The 22,918-nt window shown below is 43.8% G+C and overlaps 1 protein-coding gene across 2 annotated transcripts; it reads right to left on the reverse strand.

The window, feature by feature from the left end:
* Positions 1–195: 195 nt before the first annotated feature.
* On the reverse strand, positions 196–21,325 carry ttbk2a (tau tubulin kinase 2a). Of its 2 annotated transcripts, XM_044047574.1 has the most exons (16): positions 20,864–21,325; positions 15,933–16,094; positions 13,751–13,898; positions 12,086–12,159; positions 11,044–11,184; positions 10,715–10,819; positions 10,335–10,400; positions 10,150–10,242; positions 9,915–10,040; positions 9,349–9,506; positions 9,032–9,236; positions 8,677–8,900; positions 7,986–8,529; positions 6,498–6,833; positions 4,723–5,696; positions 196–4,154 (listed from the first exon to the last, which is right to left on the reverse strand). In XM_044047574.1, exons 2-16 carry the CDS (start codon positions 15,999–16,001, stop codon positions 3,701–3,703), a joined length of 3,717 nt encoding a protein of 1,238 aa, XP_043903509.1. In that variant the 5' UTR covers positions 16,002–16,094; positions 20,864–21,325; the 3' UTR covers positions 196–3,700. The 2 variants fall into 2 exon arrangements, with proteins under 2 accessions (XP_043903509.1, XP_043903510.1); XM_044047575.1 differs by lacking the exon at positions 6,498–6,833 and having other exon boundaries at positions 20,864–21,323.
* Positions 21,326–22,918: the final 1,593 nt, after the last annotated feature.

The following is a 22,918-nucleotide window of genomic DNA, read 5'->3' on the forward strand; positions in this document are numbered from 1 at the left end:
GTGGGGCAAATGTTTGTCTGTAAACAGTGCTGAAAACACTGATGGTAGACTGATTGTATTATATTTGTGAAATGTATCTCTACTTAAATTATTGAATTCACTTTGAATTCTACCACCCTATAAAATGGGAAATATCATCTCTCAACGTCAACAAAACAAAATAAATGCATAAAAGTTGACAACCGAGTGCATTAATTAAAAAAAACACAAATGATTTAATGCTATAATGTCATCATCCAGTGCTCAACATGTCAGAATTAAAAGCAGGAACCTTTTAACAAGATTCTGTCTGCATGCCAAATGAGTATTTTATTTATAACCAGTTTATAAAAATAAAATACAAAATAATTTCAAAACCAAAAGAACAGAAAAAAACACTGTACAAGGCATTGATATGATACAAATGATAAAATCAACATAAATAATTACAGTTATATACAATGCAAAACTCCCACTTGTTACATTCTTTCCTTGTGACTGTACAGTTACATTTCAACACAAAGAATATCAACCATTTAAAAAGAAAAAAACAATGGAGAAATCAACAAACGCCACAATAAATAATAATGTCTGTCAAGTATTTATAAATTATTAACAAGAAATCTTGTGTTATGATATGAGGAGCGTTCAATAGTTTCCATCTCTCCTGTCAAAATAGGTCAAAATGCTTGGTTTGTTCTTGTTGGCCGATTGGTGTCCATCACTACAACTACCTTCACCAGAAGGCCACTTTAAAAAGTGAAAAAAAGTTAATCTCATTGGGAAGGTAACACTAGTACTACAACTACACACCACCTATGTGCAATAATAATAATCGTAATAATAACAATATGAAAGAATATCTGATTATCTTTAAATACCAGCAGCACTGTTTAGTGTCAGTCCCTCCCATTCGCCAAAGCTTGTTAGCATATAAGGTATTGTTTTACAATAGTGATTTTATTTAAATAATTATTTGGATATTTCTACAGGTGTATATATATATATTAAAACTGTGACAGCGGTCTGAAGTTTGAAAGCTTGAAACCCGTGAGCCAGACAGAGAAAGGGGAGGATTCAGAGGTTGATCGCTGGCTACGCGTAGAAATTGCACGCCCCTGCTCCGACATGTCCAACACGGCAACATGATATGGTTTTTATTTCGACCAAGTCAGTCAATAAATGGCCCATGCACTCTCACTGTAAGTAAAAGAAACGTGGGAGATTTTCTCCAGGGTTAAAGAACAAGAGTGGCGACAGATTGTGGCAGCACATGCCATTTCACAGAGATACATTGAGCGACAGGAAGACTTGGCTTGGTCGTCTAATAGTGGCATGATCTCCAAAACAGACAAGGCTCAGTCATCCCTCACTATGCACAGAGGGGAAGAGAGGAGACATTAAGGCGGCTGACTGACTGAACACTGTCTGAACTTCAGGATGAGTCATCGTAGCTGCTCTGTGAGGCTAGCGTTGGTCGGTACCCGCAGCATCTGCTACTGAAAAACCAGCACATTTCATCTGCATCTGCAAAAGCCCATTCAACCCTCTCAAGTCGAACCACATCTGCAAGATTTATCAAAATATTTGGCAACGTGATTTCTCTTTGTTTCCATGTGCACGCATAAAGCTACGGCTGCCAAGTGCTTAAAACACTATCTCTTTTACCCTCCCTCTTTTTTATGCATCTGGACAGGTGCAGGTTTTTAGATAACTGAAAAAAAAAAATACAGTCTATCATTATCCAGCAACACAGTCAACTCAGGTCAGTGCAGGAAGTGCAAGAAACTAGTGCCACACATCGGGAAGGGGCAGGAAAAGGAATATTGAGAAATACTGAACCACAGAAATGAAACTTGCCGGCCAACAGGTGACGGCTAAAAACGTCACAAGATAAATGTCCGGTCACATAAAGCGCTATGCAGCTTTTTACTCAGTAGTCGATCTCTGTCTTATCTCTCAAGAACATGCAGAAGAGCAGCACTGGAATGAAGCCGGAGTTATTTTACAGCATCTTACAAGCGGAGGAATTTTGGAGGAGGTCGTCGAGGGGAGTTTGACGGAGGGGATCTTTACTGAATTTGAAACACAAACAATACTATGACTGATTTGCCTTGTGCGCAAACACATTATAGGTCTTAGTATAAAAGACATTCTCCACTGCAAGGAGCGGAGAAAAAAGACATTTGTGTGACAAATATGGCCTCAATTTTTTCAGTAATACTTGACAAACAAAGAAGTAGTTTTGAGGTCTGAAATTCACATTTGTTCAAAGTTTAATCTCAAACACTAGCCTGGTGCATACAGGAGAGCTAAAATGGGGTTCAAAACTTCAGGATAATCCCATGAGTCATATCCAATGACATACTCTGTTCTCAAGTTGGTTTCATTGTGTCAGATTTATAATTGCGTGGCTATTATTTTCTACATGAAAGAATACTGGTGAAGTGAAAAGAGTTGTCGTATATCCACTGGCACTGTCTGTTTTTTGGCTCCTTTTGTTTGTTTGTTTGTTTTTCTAATCACAGACAATCCTCAAGCTGCCCAAAGTGCCAAGGCACATGCTGTGACAAAGATCTGCATCTGAACGTTACTCATCAGTTATGTACCTGGTGCTCTTTCAGCTCACTACTGCTACTACACACTTAATACCAACACGTGTTTCAACGATCCGAAAGAAGTCCAGCCTCGACTGGGACTCCCTCAGAGTCCTTCTCAGAAACACAGTAGGCACAAAAGGGTGTGTGTGTGTGTGTGTCCACGCGTACTTCATATGACTGATTGTACTGAGGGTCGCTGCGGCGTAATCCCTTCGATTTAAAACATACACGCGTGACAAAGAAAACGGCACATCCATGATCACACAGAAACTGGGAGGAGTCCACAAGTGTCTCTAGGCATTAAAATAAATATCTCAATAAATACACAACTGTACACACAAAAAGTCAGGCTTTACGCATTCACGCATAGCATAATGTAAATATAATACCCTGCCTGACAACTGAGAAATCAACCCCAGGCCAAAGTTAAATGAAGCTGGAAGTCACTGCTTCACTGATCTTCCATCAGTGTGATCCAAGTGCATTAATACTGGGGATAAATAAGTGACTACGTTATACTGTGATGCAGGAAGGTTTAGCAGGGAAAAGTTGATCTATTCATGTGCCTAGTGGCTCAGTTAACTATCCATGTGTGCATTAAAAAAAACACCTTGCTTTGGGAAAGAACAGTTTAGTCTCGCAGCTACACTACCTTTCTCGACATCTTTTTGTTTAACAAGTATAAAGTAAGGACCCGGTGCGTCCATATACAGTAGTTTGTATGGTAAAATACTATAATGGGACCCTTGGTGAGGTTCATTCAACTCAAATTAAGAAGCGTTTGGTCTCAGGAGATCTCAGCGTCTGCCGCACAGATTTTGACCACTGTTAATCAAATCGGTCTCCACTGAGTCTCACTACTTTACAGACATTTTAGACTAAAATGGCTGGAATTTCCCCTTTGATGCGGAACAAAAGTGAACAATCAAAACCCTGTGTGCAAACAGAAGGAGTGAAGAGCCAAGACAAATGGAAAGTGTACACTGACAGGATAAAACAGGGAAACCAGTTCTTCTTATCTAATTTTGGAGGAAGCATCAGGTTGTTACCCTGACTGGCATCTACTCTGCTATAGTCAGAGTCTTCCCTCCTCTGCTGTGGCATCACAACCCGGTGGGCGACTATCTGCTCAGCTTGCTGGAGCACTTGCCATCTCGGCTGCAGCCTTTCCCCCTGGACAGGTGGAAGGAACTTGTGCGCGCCTGGCGGCTGCAGCAGGTCTCCTGGTGGTGGTGGTGGTGGTGATGGTAGAAGCGTCGCGCGGGCGGCGAGCCAGAGAAGCTGGGCGGCGAGCGGCTGCGGCCGAGGCAGCCCCCGCCGCCGCGGTGCTCGTGGCGGGACGGCGAGGAGCTGACGGAGCGCTGCAGGGAGGAGGAGCTGCGCGGTGAGGCACTGGAGCTGCGGTGGTGGTGCGGGGAGCTCGTCAGGCTGCACATGCCCGTCCTGGAGCCACCGTGCTGGCCAGAGGAGCGGTGGTGGAGCGGGGAGCCGCGGGAGCCGTGCATCAGCTGAGCGATGCATGTCAGAAGGTCAGAGTCACTGGTGCTGCCAGCTCTGATGCGGTAACGCCTGAGCCTGTGTGGGCACAAAGGCAAGGAAGGGTAAGAATAACAGCCGATTCATACAGTTCAAAGAAAACACTGTGATAAATGTTATTCCTTATCAAGACTTAAAGTCTGGAAACAAAATGAATTAGTTCCGTACAGCTCCTGTAGCACTTTGCACAAACTACAACAAAGAATAGACAGAAGTTCAGTCCCACATTATCTCAATAAGTGCTTGTGTTTTTCTTTTTTCTGACCATTTGGATTTAGGATAAAATGCCACAGTGTTTTAATATAGAATATTATAATTAGACTTTAACTGAGTAAGTATAGTAAGTCAAAGAGTGGGTACAAACAAAGTAATATGCCTAAAAACAACATGCAGCTCAGGGTGATACTTTGTTATGGCAAACAGCAGCAACACAACACAATGGAGCTAAGTGACAAAGTTACAAATCAATTTTGGATCGTTTCCTTCTGTTCCTCATTCAAACTCGACAGCAAGCAAGTGATTCTGAGGCGCTAATATGCTGCCAACAATCCGTGCTTTGAAGATAATACTGGTTTGGTTAATTATTGGCAGCAGATCAACAAATTACCTGCCCTCCACTGTGGACCGGCAAGGTGGCTTTCCAGGGGGTGGGCGTGGCAGGAATTGGGCAGCCAGCTGCTCAGCTGAAGAGGCCGGGTGAATGGGACGAGGGATCCTACTCTTGCGGGACAGAGGGCTAGAGGAGGTGGAGAGGGAAGGAGCCTCGTCTCCCTGGCGGTCAGAACGGGAACCCATAAGGGAGTCCTCGTCCTGGGAGCGGTCAGAAGTGGAGGACAGCGGATCCCTTGCAAGGGAGGCCATCAAGGGGCCACGCCTATCAGAGAGGGACGGTGAGGCAGTGGGAGAGGGGACCGGGCCCTGGTGGCTGGCTTTCTTCTGTAAGAGTTTCTCCTTGGCAGAGCCCGGAGGTGGAAGTTCTAGCAGGCTAGAGGGCTCCAAGACTGGAATGCGACTTTGCCTGCGGCTTGGGTCTTTACGGGAAGCAGCCGGGGGGGGAAGGACTGGGTTACTATTCTGATCTTGGGCCTGGATCACCTCTCCGTTCTCCTCCTGTCTTAAATTTGACGCTGTGGCGCAGGGAGTGGGGCTAGAATCATTCTCAGGGTCTTTCAGTTGTGGGAAAGCTCCATTGCAATCATTCTGGCCGGAAATATGAGGGGAGAAGTGGCCATTGGCAAAAACGGGGCTGCGAGGCGAATGCGGGGAGTGAGGAGAGCGAGGAGACTGCGGAGAGGAGGTTGAGCGCGGAGAACGGGGGGAACGCGGGGAGGACACGCGGCTTGGCACAGGGCTTTGAGTTTTGGTGTGGCTGTCTCCTTTGACCACCATTTCAGCCAGAGGGTCTGTGGGTGTCCCTGGATGTGTGGGCACAGGGTCCTGTGGGGAGATGATGTCCACTGTTTGCTCCTGGACCTGCTGAGCCTCAACCTCAGCATCACCATGCCTCTCCAGGAGGAGGCACTGTGGAGCACTGTCTGATCCTGACTGGGAGGACAGCCCAGACGGACGCTGAGCTGTCAACTGAAGAGGAGGGGGAGGTGGAGACATGGGAGGGAAGAAAAAGACACAGGTGTTATTCAAAAAAAAATAAGCCACTCCAATACTGGGAATATTATTCGAATTGTCAAAGGCTTGTTGCTGATAGACCACAACATGTCGAGTTGTGCTGTAGTTCTGTAGCAAGAGCCTGATTCAGATGTATGAAAAGAGAAGAATTGTATAATGTGGGGTAATAAATGGTGATTAGTTTGGCAACAGCATGCAATACCATAGCTACCATTGTCAGACCAAAACACACAAGTGCTATGGCAGTGTCAGTCAAGCTGTGAGTACTAAACCGGCAAGAAGGACAGGAAACGTTCACGCAACTTGGCAGGGGGCTTCACCGAAGAGAGGGTGAGGAACAAATACAGCGAGAGAGAGAGGAAGAGGAAAATAGAGAGGACAAAGACGATCTGAAACAAAAGAGATCATGCAACCTGAAGTCATGACTCGACATTCCAAACACACATGCCACAATCAGACAAACACACACACACACACACCCCAACTCAGATCACAAGAACACAAGGACACATCTGACCCATGCTCTGTCTGGCCTGCACAATGCCCCTTATGGTTCTGGGGAGAGCTGCCTGATGACAAACACAACAAGCAAGCGGAACTGAACAAAGAAGCCAAAACAAGCAACGTAAAGCAACGAGAAAATTACATAAATAACATAAAAAAATGACGTTAATAACAAAAAAAGCTGACAGCCCGTGTATTAATAATGTTGTAGAGGAAGGTGTTGTGTTTTTTTTATCGTGATGAGCTCATCACCTGTTGGAGTTGAGCGCGTGTGATGCGAATGACAGAGGGAAACTTTGCGTTGGCAGCGCCCACTGGGATGGCAGGCAGCTTCCTACGACTGGGTGAGCGGGTGCCGGGGACGGGGTTTGGTGGTAGTGGAAGCGAGGCATGGCAGGAGGAGGAGGCACGCTCCTGCCGCTGCTGGTCAGCAGACTGGCTGCGCCTCAAGGCCGGCGAGTGCCGCTGGTGCAGTGGGTCCGATAGGGTGGTCAGGTTGAGGGTGTGAGGGCTGGGAGAACGCAGTGGGACGGGGCTTGATGTCCGCACCGCCACTTCCTCCGGCAGGGATGGAGGAGAGGTGGGGAACTAAGAGAGGGGGAAGGAGAGAGGTGGGATGTTGAGAGAGGAGGGGACGAGGCTCCGCGCGCCAGAAATGATTGAATAAACACCGACTATGTCGCATCCCAGACAGGATTGGCCAAATAGATTTTTACAGCGGTTCTGTAAGACCACAGAGATGATCACATGGTTCTGGAGTCTTGGGGGAGTTTTTATGGAGTCATTAGCAAAGCAACACAGGGAACAAGTTATGTGTAAACTGTATCAAACACTGTTTGAGACACATAGACGTGATGTATGAAAACAAGGCAACAATTTGCTTGTGCAGTGCCTTGTGTCGCACGCCGACCATCAACACCTCTGTGGCTGCTCATGGGACACACGCCATCTGTGGCAGCGCCTCACACGAACATTAACAAGGCTTGAGACTGCTGAGGCAATGGGAGAAATACGGTGCGAGTGCTTTATCACTGGATAAGCAGGCAACACCAGCGGTGAACATGATGCACAGCTGTTATTTTCACTGGTAAAACAACAGGAGGATCATAAAGATGATACTGTTCATGATTTTAGGCTAGGAGGTAGGACGGAGGAGGCGAGGATGGTGGGTCCTGGGAAAGACAATACATCTGAAACATGGATGTAGAAGTTGTAATTGTAGGAGAGAGCGAGGGGACTGTTTTTGGGAGCAGGATTTTGGAATTGGACGCAATGGGCTGGTGAAAGGTCTCGAGCAGCAAAGAAGCAAAAAAAAGTAATTTCAACTTAGAGAAGGGGGGGGGGTCATTTACATTGTAAAAGTAAATAAAAGCAACTCAACACATTGCAAAAGTCTGCACATGAGATAAAAAAAAAAACCATAATAATCAAAGTCAATCAACCATAAGCTCTCCCTTTTCCCATGCTGTGATGTGATCAGCTCTGTAGTTGTGTCAGAAAACATCGTCTATGACAGGTATACACAAGTGACGATGCAAGCAGACATAAAGCAGTAACATGGAGTTTCAGACTACAGCAGGATGCAGCTGGTGGAACTCTGATTGTAAAATGATTTAGCATTGAAGTTCTAGAACTAGAACTCTGACTCTGTGCAGCTTTTTAACTCTGTAAAACGCTGACTACAGTCAGTATCATGTATGACATGTTGTGAAAATTGGCCTCCAAATGTCGACTGCTTACCTGGGTGAGAACTCCCTCAGCTAAAGCTTCCGCTGGGCTGGTCGGAGTGACGGGGGGTAAAGCCTCCGCTGGGCCCACACTAAGCTCCAACTTGTCCACTTTTGCACTTCCCTTGGAGGAAGACACAGTTTCCTGTTTAGTTTTCCCAGAGGTTGGGCTTGGGCCTCCCTTTTCCCATCCAGGAAACTGTTCCCCTGGCTGGAGCACCTCAGGCTCCTCATCCTCCTCCGATGGGCTGGAGCTAGCCTTGGCTCCTGGGGAGCCAGTGGGCCGCTCCACCAATACCCACTCCCTTGAGTCAATGTCTTGCCTCCCAGAGCTCAAATTGAGGGCCACAAAGCCCCCGCTGCTGGCCCCCCCCTCTCCCTGCTCAAGAGATCCAGGCGATGCTGGCTTAGGAGAACCACCAGACAGGAACTCCTCATCATAATGCCAGATCCGATCAGGACGCTCCCCGGCAGGTACAGTTTGACCCTGAGTTACTGAGATGATTGCAGCTCCGTTAGCCTCCTTCTCATGGTGTGGAGACCCAGGCTTTGCTGAGCTGAACTCACACAAGACAGATGCAAACAATCAGGCCACAGTTTTTCAACTGCTTGGTAACACAAATATCTAATCAGCCAGTCACACATGGCAGTAACTCGCTTGTAGATGTGGTTTAAGACGACCACAATGTATGTGCTCAACCTACCAGGCGTCCAGGAAGCGCTCTGGACTGGGCTTTGACTCAAGGCCAAGCCGTCTCTCCAGCTCAAAGCTGTGAATGTTGCGGAGTTTCCTCAGCAGAGGGCCGTCGCGGTCTGAAGCCATCACCTCAGACTGCAGTTTGACAGGAGAGCCCAGACTTGGCCCGGTGTAGGGAGTCTGGTGTCCTTGGTTGCCCTGGTTGTTGCTTTGCTCTTCCTCTGCCGCCGCCTGTGGGGGGGGGAGTCATTATTTATTACATATTCACCAAAGAAATTAGAGATATTTGCTTGAGGTATTGATTTCGAGAGCAGCTGAGAACTCTCATATTGCATATACATGAACCGCAGTCTGTGTGTTACCTTCCACACAGCTGTCCTGATGCGGTTACGGTTGCGGTCCAGCTCCTCCCAGACGTCAGCCTCCTGGTTGCGGTGCGCGTGGAGGGGAGAACCAGGCAGGCGCTCGGGATGATTGTTCTCCACGTCGCTGAGCTGCTCATCTTGCAAAACCTCCTCTGTGTTTTCCCTCATTAGGTCGCCAGGTATCAGGGAGGCGTTTGCCATGCTGGTACAACAGACAGCACTCGTTTTATTTCGCGTTTGAGGCAGCAAGAAAAGATTCTGTGGTTTTTAAACACAGATAAATCACAAAATCACTCCAAATAACACAAACGTACCCCATATGTGCTGGAGTGAGGCGGGTGTGATGTTGTGGCGTCGTGGCACTGGCACTGATCGTCAAGGTGCCGTCGGTGCCGGTCCGCTCCCAGTCATAGGGGTCATTCTCCACCACATTGTAGGTTTTCATACTGTTGTCAAACACGGACATCAGCAGCTGGAACGAAACAAACATGTTTTTTTGTGTGTGTGTGTGTGTCAGCTCGAGCAGACTGTACAAATCTGTTTTTAAAAAGGTCCAGTGTGAATCATTTAGGAGCATTTTTTGACAGAAATTGAATATTCAACCCTTGTTTCCATGTTTCTATAGCAGCCCAACCCCAGTATGTGCATTTTGCATTTTCCACCAAAGAGAGGAGACTCCTTTGTCATAGGCAAATGCAACCTTAGTTCTCAGACATGCTAGGAGGAGTCCTCCATTTGTTGCATTCTCCTGTCTCACCATTAGATGTCGATAATTCTGAAACACCAGACCTTCAACTGGATGGGGGGGGGAATTTAGCAGCATATTATCAGTTGTCTAACTTGCACTTGTATGTACTCAATCACAGAACCAACATATTACCTGGTAGTCAGGCTTGGTGAAGTAATCTAGACTGGAAATGTGTACCAAAAACACACCAAAGTCTGCCGGCAGGTGTTTGAGCATCTGACGGTGGTCGTACGTGTCCTTCAGCTTCCCCACATGTTCCTGGGAGTGAAAAACACACACACACAATGCTCACTTGTCACGTCTCGTCACTCACAGTGTCCTGGACAAGACTGTTCGGGAGGGGGCGAGTATTATTGGTCGCCCTTACTTTGTCCTTGATCTTCCTCCACGGCAACTGACCGACCAGAAACTCAACGAGCATGTAGAAGAGGGACCACAGGTCATCGTGGCGGCCCATCTCCTGCAGAATTACAGCGGGATGTCTCAAAAAATAGGGCAATATTTGGGTGTAGTAGCACAGATGACACGAAAAGGTTGGACATTATACTCTACCTTATTCTTGTGTGCATTGACAGATGCATATCGCACTGTTCCCCTGAACCCTGCCACGGGACGAGGCTGACGAACACAGACAGAAACAGTCAACACGGGTATTATCTACACGCATACATCTGTCACGTTTTAGCCACAGATGTAGTGGAATAAGTTAAACCTATATCACCGGATTTGGTGCAACAAGCTGTAAACTATTATTTATACATGCAGCAAACAAAGAGCAGCTTCCTTTACTTGGAGTTTGCTGCATTAGCCTGATTATTGTGTGCGTTCATCTTTTTTTATTTCGCACACAGTAGTGAGAACCTTTGTTAGTGTGCAAATATTACACAAAAGTAGCTTTATTACTATATGTAGTAATAGAGAATGACACTCACAGGTCGGACCTCCTGGCAAGAGTTGGTGAACTGTCGAGCTAAACCAAAGTCCAGCATGTAGCAGGTACGGCAGGTACTGGGGAAGCGACCCATGGCGAAATTGGACTGAAGTGGAAATGGGAGGAGGTAAGAAGGCGAACAATGTCTATTTACAGCCAAGCAAATTCAGAGAAAAGCGTTCCAAATGTTGGAATCCAATTTAATACAGCAATATGGACAACAAATTATTTTAAAAAAGTGAACATAAAAATCTTCCAGTGGATGGAATAACACACATCCTGGACCATGGAATAAGAACTCTGAACTGCAGCCAGTGCGCTGCCACTCACTGGTTTGATGTCACGGTGCAGGAAGCCGACAGAGTGGATGCTCTCTATGGATTCCAGGATCTGGCGACCCAGGCGCAGGGTGGTGCTGATGCTGAACGTGCCCCGGGTCATGCTCCTCCTGAGGTCAGCCAGGTTACGACCCTGAGAGAACACGGATAGGGTCGGTCAGTCCAAAGGCCTGAACTGTACCCGTGACTCAAAGAGCACCATAACATACACAAAATCTAACATCTAAATATCTATTTTTCCTACCAACACAGACTATGAAGAAATAAGTCAGATGCAGAGAATGTAGTAGTGAATTTGTGCTGATAATTTGGTTATCCTAACCCCATGTACGGTAATTGAAACTAATTAGATGCTTCTTTAGTTCCCAGCAGGTGCAATAATATATGATCAGCCTGCAGCAGCAGTGCCTCAAGAGATGAGCAGCTATAAAGGGAAGTTATTCTGCTTAATGCTTCCATTCCATTGTCTGTTTCATACATTTGAAGTAGTGTTCATTTACCACTCACACTGAAATGAATATATAGTTATTATGTAGCTAAATTATTCACATGGAGCAGTTATTTGGTGTTAATATGACGTGACTTCTCGAGTAGCCACGCTCACCGCCTAGAATCTACAGTCAGATAAAGTTCAGAAACGGCGACTAATGAAGCATTGAAATGACAACGTAATTATGAAACTGTGACACAGTAGAGCGGAAATTCAATAAACAAAACCGACTTCAGCAGCGATGCAGTTACTTTACACTTAATGTGTATTATTAGCAATGTTTTTAAATTAATAATACATTTTAAAAAGTGTTCTCTTTGTCTAATATTTACGTCTCGGTGCCTTTGGTGTGATACATAAATCAAGATCACCTTATTCTTCCTTATTAGTTGATGTCGCAATAAATAATTATGTATTTAATTATCGATCTCCTCGTTTTGTAACTTTGAGAATTAAATGTATTGGATTTTTGTGGATTAAGCTAAATTGGACACTCTAGAGTTGTTATAAATAATTCCAATCGTCGTTTCAGACTGAGCAGTACCTGAAGCTCCATCACCACATAGTTAAAGCGGTCATTGCGGCCACATCCCACAAAGCGGCACACGTGGTCTTTACCTAAGGGAAGGAAAAAAAAAAAGACAAATAGAGAGAAGCTGTGATGAGGGAAGCCACTCTTTTCAGAGGTCACCTGACGTCAACTGCACGCTGTGATCGTTAGATGCAGGCGGCGGCTGTGTGAATCACGATGACGCGTGATCATATTTTCTCTGCCCTTCTCGCCCTGAACACTACGTCTCTGTGCCTTGTGTAACAGCCACGCTGATTTATATGCTGCGGTGCACAAAGCTGTGCCGACACGTGTGTGTATGTGTGTGTGTGTGTGTGTGAATCAAAGGTCAAAAGGAAAGGTCAAAGGTTGCTTTATTGTCATTCTGAACGTGTTAACGCACAAAGACAAAGACGTGTGTTTCCCCAGGTTCAGACGATGTTCAAAAGAAAGAATCTGAATTCTGAGGAACTGGTGAAGTTTAGGGCAAAGATTTGAACTGTGGTTGGGGTCAGGTTATGGTTTGGCATTAACTGATTACGGTTAAGGTTAAAAGTAAGGATAACACTTTGGTTAAAGGCTGTCCAAGCAAAATGAAGTCAGTGTGAGTCCTTAAAAGGATAGCTTCACCTGGGTGTTTGTGCGTGTGTGTGTGTGTGTGCTCTGCTCTCAGAGGACATTGCTGCACTGGCAGCTTGACCGTGGCCACACCCCAAAGCACTTCAGCCTGCAGTAAATGCAAACATTGCAAACATCCCCCATGTTGAGCTTTTGAGGGGGATGCCATATCCTCACACAATAAAACCAAGATACTAAAGCATCCAAATAGAGAAAAAAGCAGCTATTATTAGCTCGATTTGAGCCATCCATCAGTCTTCGTATGAGGCCGATGTTTAGTCTTTACAGATGGGCGGGTCCGCAGTGTTTGTGGAGGCTGGAGTTCAGCCCTCCTCGAGTTACACGCAGAACACACGATGCCCCGGGCTGCAGCCATTAGACAGCAAACATGATCCAAACCCATTGATTTTACCCTCAGAGGGCAGAAAGGGAAAAAATAGCCACAGTGGTTAAAAGGCAGGAAGGGAGGAGGGGAGGAGGGAGGGAGGGAGGGAGGGAAAGACACTGTTTAAAATAAAGAGAGAGAAACGGGTAAAAGTATACAACCCCCGTGAATGAGCTCTGTTGTGCTGACCCGCTGTGAACGACTGAGAGTGTGAAAACACGTCAAATGCCCACTTCCTGTTGTATGAGCACCGTCAAACCGTCTCAAGTGTTTACATTCAAACATGCAAACCGAGATTAAAAGACGCAAGATAAAATATACTCAGTGGTTTTATCTGCAGTTTCTGCTGAACTCTGAGCCATGAAAAAAAACAAACATCTGAGTCAGATGATCTCCAGTATTATCTGGCCTCAGGAGGACAAATCATTTGAGCACTTTCTACCCTCTCAACATTTCCCTGACGAGTCTGCTTCTGCTCATATTTTCTGCTCTTATTAATCCAAGGGAAATCATCGACGTGAGCTTGTTCTCCTGCCAAAAATGCTAATGCTACACAGACTATAGCTCCTGAAGCAACTCAATAGGTCACCGTGCCACACGGTGGAATCGATCAATTCCCCCCCGAAACGTAACCCACCGAATCCATTTCGACTCACCCTGGAGCTTCTTGAGCACGGCGACCTCCATCTTGAGAACCTGCTTGGGCTGCTGGGCCGACTCCACCTTCAGCGCCACGCTGACCCGCGACAGCAGGTCCAGCGCCTCGTAGATCTCGCCGAACCCCCCGCCGCCAATCTTCTTCACCTAAAACGCAAGCGTAGAACGTCGAAACTTTGCACAGTCGTGGATAAAGGGCCGGTTAAAAAACATCTGCTCCCTCCACTAAGAGGTCAGAGGTCAAAGTCGGCAACAAATCAACTTCCTTGTACTGTAATGTACACTTCAATCACTGAGACAAACAAATGAAAACCTAACATGGCAATTATTCCAGCACTGAGGTTATGAATATGCAGGGCCGGCCCTAGGCATTTTGGTGCCCAAGGTGAGATTGGGATTTGGTAAATTAAGATTAAAAAATATTCTGCATAGTAATAAATAAATGGTAAAATAAACACTGTTAAATCACTGATTATTTAAATTGGACACGTTTAAACTTCCACACACTCTCCCTTTTTCTTTTCTGTCTTAAATATTATTATATTATAATATAATATAATACTATATATATTAGTATATTATTAGTATTAGTATATTATCATAATACATTATTTATATAGTCTTTTTCTTTGTGGTTGTCCAGCACCCCCCAGTAAATAGTGCCCTTGGGGACTGCCTATATGGCCAATTCCATCACAATGGATTAACCACATTGTTCAAATTCTATGAAATAAAATGCACATGTATGTATGTTTTTACTTGTTATCTACATGGCAAATTTCAAATTTAACAAGCAAAATCTGGTGTTCGTGTACAACAACAGTGTTTTTTCCCCCTCAATAAAACATTTTTGTTCATTTTAAATTGTCAACACACTATTTTAACAAATAAATAATATCACTAACTGATCACATCCTATATGTGATCTGTTTTTGATGTTTTAAATTGTTTGCCTCAAAATGTCTTTTTCCCAACAATTAGCTAGTAGATGTAGAGGCACACATCAGGATTATTCATGTTTTTGTGTTTAGTTATAAATGAGTATAAACTGTTCTGCCCCCACATACTGGGCACATGACAACAGTGGCGCATGTGCTTAGTGAAGCATTTATGTGACATTTGGGGAATCTAATTATATTTTGTCCTTTTTCCGATATCCAATCCAGTAATTATGACTAGTATTTGCTCGACACTGAGCACCATATCTGCTCAGTCCTTGTATAGATAGTGTAGACAGGAAATCCTACTCAAACCAAGAGGTTTAGAACTCTTTGGTATTTAATATTTGTCAACAGTGTATAATCAAACTTTTGGTTAGCTGGCAGGATTTCCTGCATACTAGATAACCACGACAGCTCCTATGTGTCCTTCACTGTTCTCCTTACATATGCGCGATGAGTCCTGTGTCGCATTAAGAGCTAAAGTCATGGGATTAACTGCAGCATTCTTATGTAACTCAGCTACAAGACAGGAAGTGATGCTGCCGGGCTGCCAGTAAGGAATAACAGCCTCACACGGCACCCAGGCGGCCACAGCAGCAGGAGACATGGGTCCTTAAGGGAATACTGCCACCGCTGCCTTTGGCTCGCTGCACTGCCACAAATAGCTATAATGGCTATTTTTGGATCTCCTATACTGCAGCAGCACTACATGGACAGAGAGTTATGACCCCAAACTGTCCACGCCACAAGCGTTGTTTGGTGAACAAAGACTTTTTTTATTATTATTTATGGGACAGAGGGGGAGCTAGGGACAGGCAGTGACGGGACTCCATCCACAAACACACGGTCCATTGTTGTCAAAGCTGCAGCGCATCATTTTTGGTGAACAGACAAAACTATCAGACCTGACTGAGGGAGCGTTTGTGTGTAGACAGTGGCAGTGCAAGGCCAGGTGGGGGTGGGGGTGGAAACAGAATAGAATTCTTGAGCAGAACAATTTACTTTGTGAAAAATTTAAGGCCACTTCTTTGTATTTTCAGTCATACGCGGACCTGTTTGCTATGTCGCTTCTTACTATGTTGCTTTTCTGTCCGTCTGAACATACATCAAATCACATCGTGTGTGTGCAGCGCAGGAATGTCATGAGGTCTAAACTCATTTGACACTGGCTTGAATGTAACAAGCATTTGTTTGTTTTAAATTCACACTCTACAATTTAAAATAATAACACGCCACTTACCACTTTCCATCGTTCCTTGACCAGGGAGAGCACGCTGAGGATGTCAGCTTGCTCCGCTCCCCCGCTCATTCCGCCTTTGGACCAGGGACGCTGTCCTCAGTGCTTCCCCCCTCGACTAGCAACCTCACACTGGGCCAGACATTTGTTCCTTGATGGTGAACCCTATAAAAAAAAAAAACTGTCAGAAATTGGTGGAGGGATGATCTGATTCTAGGCAGAAAATGATAACGTGAAACAGGTTTATTGTGGTTCATGTGACGTGAAAATTTGAAAGTCCCCCTCAGTTGTTCGAGAGTTAAACCCCATGGCTTAATGTCTGGAGCTTTTTGATACTTGACCATCGCTGCAGCTGCCACAGCTGCTGCCAGCAGCTGACTTTTCAGACAAAATCATACCAGCAACTCACAGGCAAACGCCCTGCGTCTTACATTACACAAGGATTTGTCTTGGTTAAAAAAAGTTCACATTCATGTATCTTCATCAGGATTACCCACTATTCACCTCAAGTTGTGTGAGGCATATGTTTTGTATAAATACACTGATGTTTATTTCATTATTGTTGATTAAACACAACAGAAATACCCTAATATGGGTTTTATATGACGCCATATGATACTCAGTGATACTAGATCCTGTCCTGGACCACCTTCTTAAATTGCCTAATAAGTTGTGGATACATAATTATTGTCTCGTAATAAGTAATAGTTTTCTTAGTTTTAGTCTCATAAGTAAATGAAATGGCTTTTTCATAATTTTCATAAAACTTTGATGATAAAAAGCCAATAATAAGAATCAAAAATAGGAATTTTGCACAAGGAAGATTTTGATTAATGATAACTTTCCATTGATACAGTAATATTTTTATTATAATAGTAATATTTATTTTATTATAAATTAATTCCTAACACAGCTGAATGGAAAGTAAAAACTAAGTCTACAACAGTTAACAGATTGATCAATCGGTAATCAGTTACTACACTAATGCAAACCCCTGTGACAACTGATTCATTGGTTTAAGTGTTTTTAATTAAAATAAATTCTCTGATTTGAGATTCTGGAAACATTTAAACCATTTTCCGATATTATAAGAACCAAACAACTAAATTATTATTCATGCAAATCATCGACATACTCTCAATATTGAAAGAAGCAGCCAGAATAAAAGTTTTAAATTAAAGGAGACCTATTCGAAAGTGGCACTGCTGTCTAGGAGAAGCTTCATAAAAGCTGGATCTTTTCTCCTTGATTACACAACATCCGTGTCATAGATAAACATTCCTCATGAGAGTTGGAAGCTTCCTGTAGTCTGGCTTCAAACACTCCAAGCACACACACGACTTTGAATCATCATTCCGCACATGAAGCGCAAGCTGCTACAGTTATGCAACAGGCCTTCAGAACACATTTGGTTACAAGGGCAAGATCCTCGATCATCAATCCCATCATGTACCAGGATGAGGTCAGGAGATAGAAGATGGCAAAGTGTGATTAGACTCCATAAGAGCGAAGTGACAAGCATGAAATGTGACCTCGGGTCAAGTGTCAGGACTACGGTGGCCTGGATGTGGATATTTTCATATATATATATATGTCTGGAGCCACAGCCACGCCGCAAATCCTGCATGAGTTACACATTACCTGTTTTGTTTAGTTGTTTTATTCAGGACAGAAAACTGTAAGGAAACAGAAGGAACATATGTCACACTGAATGCTGCGTTTGTCTTTATTTTGAGCCCACACACGTCGCTACACAAACACACAGACCAAAGCTAAACCCATAAATGTCTCTTTCTTTTTCCTTATATGAACACATTTATGTAATTTGTGTTCTTTAAAAGAACTTGATTTTCTGATATTATGCAATTTGGTAAAGACAACGCAGCACAGAGCTAGGGCTCAACAATTTGGGGGAAAATATCCAATTGCAATTTTTCCGCACAGATACGGCAACTGTCATATATAAGTTAATATAAGTGAAGGGCCAGTTCAATGCTTATTGTGTAATATATTTAAAATGTGATGGAGCATGGAACATTGTTTTGAATCATGTTCAGCCCTAGTAATAAAAAGAAAAACACACCCAGAGACAAAACATCAGGTTCCCCTCAACCCTCTCCTGAGCCTCTGGAGGTAAACAACACTGTGATTGAATAACCTCAGCTGTGCGTCCTGTGTGAGGACGTCAAGGTCAGGCTGTTGCCCTGCTGTTTTCCTGAACAAATCATCTTATATATCATATATCATAGATGAGACATACTTTCTAAACACAGAAAAACAAGTCATTTGTCCTTCTGTGTTTAGTCATTCTTTGCCCTCTGGAGGATATGGAGGGAAAAGATGGATGTTTGGGCAGGTGTTTGTTACCAAACATGACATTTAAGATACTGGAGGAGTCCGAGTGCCACAAAACAGCCTGGGTAGGTGATGCTGAGCTACTGACTACCGGTGACACTGCACATAACAAACCTGGGCCATTTCTCTTACACACATGCACTCAGAAGCAAGCTGTTATAATGCATAAGAGCACACACACACACACACACACACACACACACACACACACACGCCTGTGCACAACATGACTAATCTCACACCTCACAGAGAAGCACAGCTCTGCTCTTCTCCTCTTCTTCAATCGTGCCAATTAAAATCAGCAAAAAGAAAAACAGAAAAAATTAAAACCAAACTATGACGTCCTGCTTCTGTCTCATAATGAATCACGCTTCCTACTGACCACGGCATCTCCATGGCAACGGTCGTGCAGTGCCCATTCTTTTTTGCCTGCCAACTATAAGCTCTGGAGTTGCCTCTGCCCTCTCAGTCTGCTGGAAGCCGCATGTTAACAGTTACAGTGCATACAGTATCATGAAATATCAATGAGTGACGACGTCTGGAGATGCTTTGACATATTTAAGGTGCATTATGTAAAAAAAGTAATGTATTCAGTCAAAACATGGCCATGATACGACATCAGAGACTAAAAAAAACACTCACTGATAACAATCGTACAGCCAGAGTATTCACAATTTAAATTATCCATTCATGGCCCACAAACTCTGTTGATGTTCCGTTTAGGTGTTATGCTCACCTGCACTGTCAAAAACACAGCGAGCTGCAGCTTAACACCAAATGTTACCAAACCTAAAACACCTTGTTATCGTCTCAAAAATGCCCTAATTAGAAGAGTGCACTGAAGATGTCAGAGGATATTTAATGATATGTTTCATCCTCTCATGATGTGATAATTCTCCGTCAGGAGAGCGAGGACCGTTACCAAAACTAAAAAGCCTCACTACCCACAACGTCAAAACGAAGAAAAATGGCAGTCTAGAGTGGAAATACAGCGATAGTTAACGAACGCTCTCGCTCAGACACTTTTGACGTTGAATTTTGCTTTAGCTCTTAACGCTTTACAATCAGTGCGTTTATATGCAGGTTGAAAGTCCGATTTTAGTCAGACTAAGACAATACTTTGGTTTTCTTGATGTCATGTAAACATGTTAGTCCAAATAAAATCTAGCCAGTCTTAGTCGGACTAATATACCTGGATAATGCGATTCATAGTCCGATTACTCCTGCATGTATACGCTTGATAATAAATAGGATTTTCCTCCTCTGCAAGATGTCCAATTGCCCGTCTTAGTCAGACTATGGCCTTTACTTGATTAAACTGTTCATGTAAACGTACTGAATGTTTTGAATTGGGACTGCACAGTGTCCATTCTTAAACAATGATGATCCATCCATCCATGCACGCATGTGCAATAATAACACATGACTGATGGAGAGATGACTACACTGATCGTATATAATCTACTTCATTTCAGTCTGAGGCCTGGTTCAGCAGCAGGACAGAGAGACCCCTGGAGCTGCTGCTGCTGCTGCTGGATGAAATCAACGTCTGGTCTCATGAATGGAGAAGAGCCAACATGAGGAGGCCCCTTCCTCCTCCTCCTCCTCCTCCTCCTCTCTCTGGTTCTACTCAAGCCACAGCATGGATGCAACTGATCCAGGCGGAGAAGGAAAACAATGAAGGATGAGACTTTATGAGACACACAGGACTGACACGTAATCAAGTGCCAGTTTGGTGGTCTTCTGCTGCTGAAACTTCTGCATTCAGAGATGTTCTCCCGCTCACCTTAGTCGCAACAGATGCTTATTTGAGTTACTCTGAGGCTTTCACACCCAGAGAACCTCCACTTGCAGAGAATGTTTCTTTTACTTCAGCATTGTCATACTGAGCATGTCTACGTGCATAAATGCATTGCGTCGCTGCCACGTGATAGGCATTATTTGTCATAACAAGCAGTCTGTGAGGTGTACCTAATATAGTGGCCAGTAAATGTAGATTTACTACAGAGGGGATTATATTAAGTGACTTAGAAGGTGATTTAGAAGATAATCTAAATACCATGTAATATTACAGTAAACAGAACAAACCTGCGATGAAAATGATGATGAATTAAGAGATTCATGCTCACATAATTATCACAACTTCCCTCTTTTACCTGTACTACCAGATATCCATGCAGCATAAGAGCAGGAATTACTTTCAATCCTTATTTTCATATAAAAACTACAGATAAACAAAACCAGCGTCTGTGTTTTGGATGCTATGTGACAGAAACACACTGTATCTATCTATCTATCCACCTCCCTCTCCTCCACGCAGTCACTGACTTTGCTGGCTTTGCTGAGGCGGTGAGAGCTGTTGCATAGCGAGTCGGTTGCCACAGCAGATTTACTCAGGCGCGTCCAAGCACACAGTGACTGACTGTCCAACACAGGCCACACAGTCCCGCCTGGCGTGGAGGACGTTACACTGTAACACTGTGACAACACGCAGGGTAACAAAGTCATGCAGCAGCAGAAAATGGAGGAGGGGTGAGGAGGGTGATGAACCGGTTTGCACACGGTGTCTCTATCCTTACCTCGGGTCTTTGCTGCCAGAGCTTGATCCAAAGAGGAGCCGCCGGGTGTGGTTACAGAAAATCTGCTGCGTTTGGAGGCGGCGGGGACGACACGCAGCGGAATCCCATAGCGAGAGAAACGTCCGTGGAAGAAGCGAAGACGCCTATAAATAAAGATGCGGAGGAGGGGAAATAATGAGTGTGAGAACGCGATCGACCCTTTTCTCCTTCTGCCTGTCACCTCAGCATCTCTGTCGCTCGCTGCGGATCCGTGACGTGACGCTTCTGTGTGGAGATCAGCAGCCTTCCTGCGCGCGCGGCCCCGACTCCATCGCCCCTCGCAACAGCTCGTCGGCGGCGGTGGCGCGCACCAGCGTCTTTTTAAAGCTCGTTCGCGTCGTAGCTGTGGGCACGCGCTCTGTACTGTGTTGCCAGGTTTGACTGAAAAGTACACACACACAAACCACCTTTTACCAATTTAGAAATCTAGACTACACCATTGAACTACATGGTAGTTTTTGGAAAATTTAACACGCCGAATTTGTGATCTGAAGTCCAAATTTGTCACTCGCTGTTGTTTTAGCCGACAGCTTTTCTCAAATAACATTGATACTAAAACACATTCAAAAACGTCGTTTTGCAATGAGATTTGTTTTTTTTTGTCTCTGAATCAGAAAATTACTCTTTTTTTTAAGAAAAATATAAATTTAAATATATATCTTTTCACCAATAATAAACATTTGCACATCACATGATGGTTTGACATGGACTTAAATCAATACACAGGACTTTCAATCAGGTCTAACATCTTGGCATTCAATTTGGTTTGGTTAGATTGGTTTGATTTGTGGTTTTTTTTGTGCACATTAAGACCCTAAATAACATGTTACTAAAGGATAAATAATAATATCTGCTAACAACTGCTTTTGTCGCACATTAGTACATGAGCTTTAACAAATATTGCATCAGAAAAAGTCGCCTGTGAAGTGTCTGAGGACATAATGAAGCATAATAATACAACCACAACATTATGACACTTCTTCTTAAGACCACTGGGAGGTGCCACTAAGCTAAACTTGATGAAAACCATTTCTTCAAAACCTTACATCATATATGCTGTTTGTTGTTACACTTTTACTTTTTTACGATTATTTTGTTTCATGTATTGGCTTGTATACAATAAGTTTATGAATATCTACATTTGGTCAGCTTCCTTGGCCAGGCATTGTTACATTGTTACTTATAGTGTGAGTGCAATAATACACATTAGATAATTATTGCAATAAATGTCAAATCATTTTGGTTCAATTTTTCCCCCTGGATGAAAGTTGAAGGCAGTTGTGGTTTAAAACATTTCTTCTTCTTAAAAACATCAAGGCTATGTGTACTAATATGTGTATGTAATGTAACATGTAATCATATATAGAGGTGTGCATTTGCTTGGGTATATATATATATATATAAACTATTCATCAGATTGCCATATTCCTCCTTTTTCTCCATTTTTGGGGGGCTTGAACATGTACACAATCTCATGCAACGTTGTCAAATATTTAGACACAGATCAAAGGCTGATGAAATTCCTTACCCCAGTAGCCACAGCAACCCAAATCAAAGGCAGACAAGGGCAGTGTACGATTTCAAGAGTCCCAAACTTCACATGATTGAAGAGATTTGTGATCCAAAGACACCTACATGTCACTGAATTAGTGGTAATACGTTGGCTACCATGTGTGTCCCCAAACGCATGAGAGAGCTCAGTTCAGGCCAATCCTGCTTTAATTGCATATTTGTTTCTCATAAAAAAACTTTGTACATCTTCTTAGGCTTAGGCTATCCCTCTTTAGATTTAGGCCGTCTTTTGTTTCTCTCTCTCTGTCCAGGTGATCCGATCCCACATTGTTTCTTTAAATATTCAGGTTGCAATATTTACAATGTGGATGTCACTCCATAATGTATCTGCTGAATTCACTGCATTAGCGGTGTGCTTGGGATTGATACGCTGAAAAATAAAAAACACTATCAGTTTGGTGTGTTCTAGAGGGACTGCTTCTTTTTTTTTTTACTTTTCATTTT

This window comes from Solea senegalensis, linkage group LG16, assembly GCF_019176455.1.
Source record: "Solea senegalensis isolate Sse05_10M linkage group LG16, IFAPA_SoseM_1, whole genome shotgun sequence".
NCBI classification, from domain to species: Eukaryota; Metazoa; Chordata; class Actinopteri; order Pleuronectiformes; family Soleidae; genus Solea; species Solea senegalensis.

Bases quoted from the DNA above. Each gene is read 5' to 3' on its own strand.
- ttbk2a (XM_044047574.1), bottom strand. From the start codon at position 16,001: ATGAGCGGGGGAGCGGAGCAAGCTGACATCCTCAGCGTGCTCTCCCTG. The intron at 8,901-9,031 runs GTAACACACAGA...CCCCCCCCACAG, and splicing joins TCAGGACAGCTGTGTGGAAG to GCGGCGGCAGAGGAAGAGCA. The intron at 6,834-7,985 runs GTAAGCAGTCGA...CCCCTCTCTTAG, and splicing joins CTGAGGGAGTTCTCACCCAG to TTCCCCACCTCTCCTCCATC.